The 738-nt window shown below is 32.8% G+C and overlaps 1 protein-coding gene across 3 annotated transcripts in view; it reads left to right on the plus strand.

Annotated features, from left to right (window-relative positions):
- The window catches only part of MYOT (myotilin), a 20328-nt gene that overhangs the window by 9512 nt on the left and 10078 nt on the right, over positions 1–738 (plus strand). For all 3 annotated transcript variants that reach the window (XM_011969160.1, XM_011969162.1, XM_011969161.1), the window contains one exon: positions 615–716. In XM_011969160.1, the coding sequence (XP_011824550.1) occupies positions 615–716 (102 nt within the window). The remainder of the gene's footprint in view (positions 1–614; positions 717–738) is intronic.

A 738-nucleotide genomic window follows, 5' to 3' on the forward strand; every position in this document is an offset into this window, starting at 1 on the left:
AGTATTTTTATTCTGTGCGATTTTTAAATGTCTGCTTTTCTAAATGCTTATAAATAGCATCTGAAATAAAAGTCGGTCAGTTCCATCTACCATTGGATACATAAAGAGACCATGATAAACATATATATGTAATTTTACCACATTTTACCCCATTTTCTGGTAGTTCTAATACCTGGATACACAATGTCACAAAAGTCAAAACACCAGAAGTCTAATGGTATTTTTCATCAGAACATTTATGGGTCAGTTAGACCTAGGACTCTCTATAGTGTCTACACGGACAGGGAATATATGGGTTGTGAACCTTCAATAGGACAGAAATTAAGATTCTAAATGAGAGTAACTATAACCGTTCTCACAAGCTGTTTAATATTTCAATGTTTTAAAATATACTTGTGGTACTAATGAAACATCCAATTCTGTTTGTTATATTCCTGTTTTCAAAAAATGCTTTCTGAAAACCAAAAAAAAAAAAAAAAAAAACCATAGAATCTATCATTCAATAGATAGAACTATGCTTCTTTAAAGTTCTGACCTATAGTAGTGGTTTTAAGGTACACCTGTACAAACATCTTTTATTAAATCTAATTACTGTCTCAATAAATTCTTTAAAGCGGCTAACATATGAAGAGAAGATGGCTCGCAGATTGCTAGGACCACAGAATGCAGCTGCCGTGTTTCAAGCTCAGAATGACAGTGGTGCACAAGACTCACAGGTAAATTAAAATGCTCTAAGTG

The sequence above is a fragment of the Mandrillus leucophaeus genome, unplaced genomic scaffold, assembly GCF_000951045.1.
Source record: "Mandrillus leucophaeus isolate KB7577 unplaced genomic scaffold, Mleu.le_1.0 Scaffold88, whole genome shotgun sequence".
In the NCBI taxonomy this organism is placed as follows: domain Eukaryota; kingdom Metazoa; phylum Chordata; class Mammalia; order Primates; family Cercopithecidae; genus Mandrillus; species Mandrillus leucophaeus.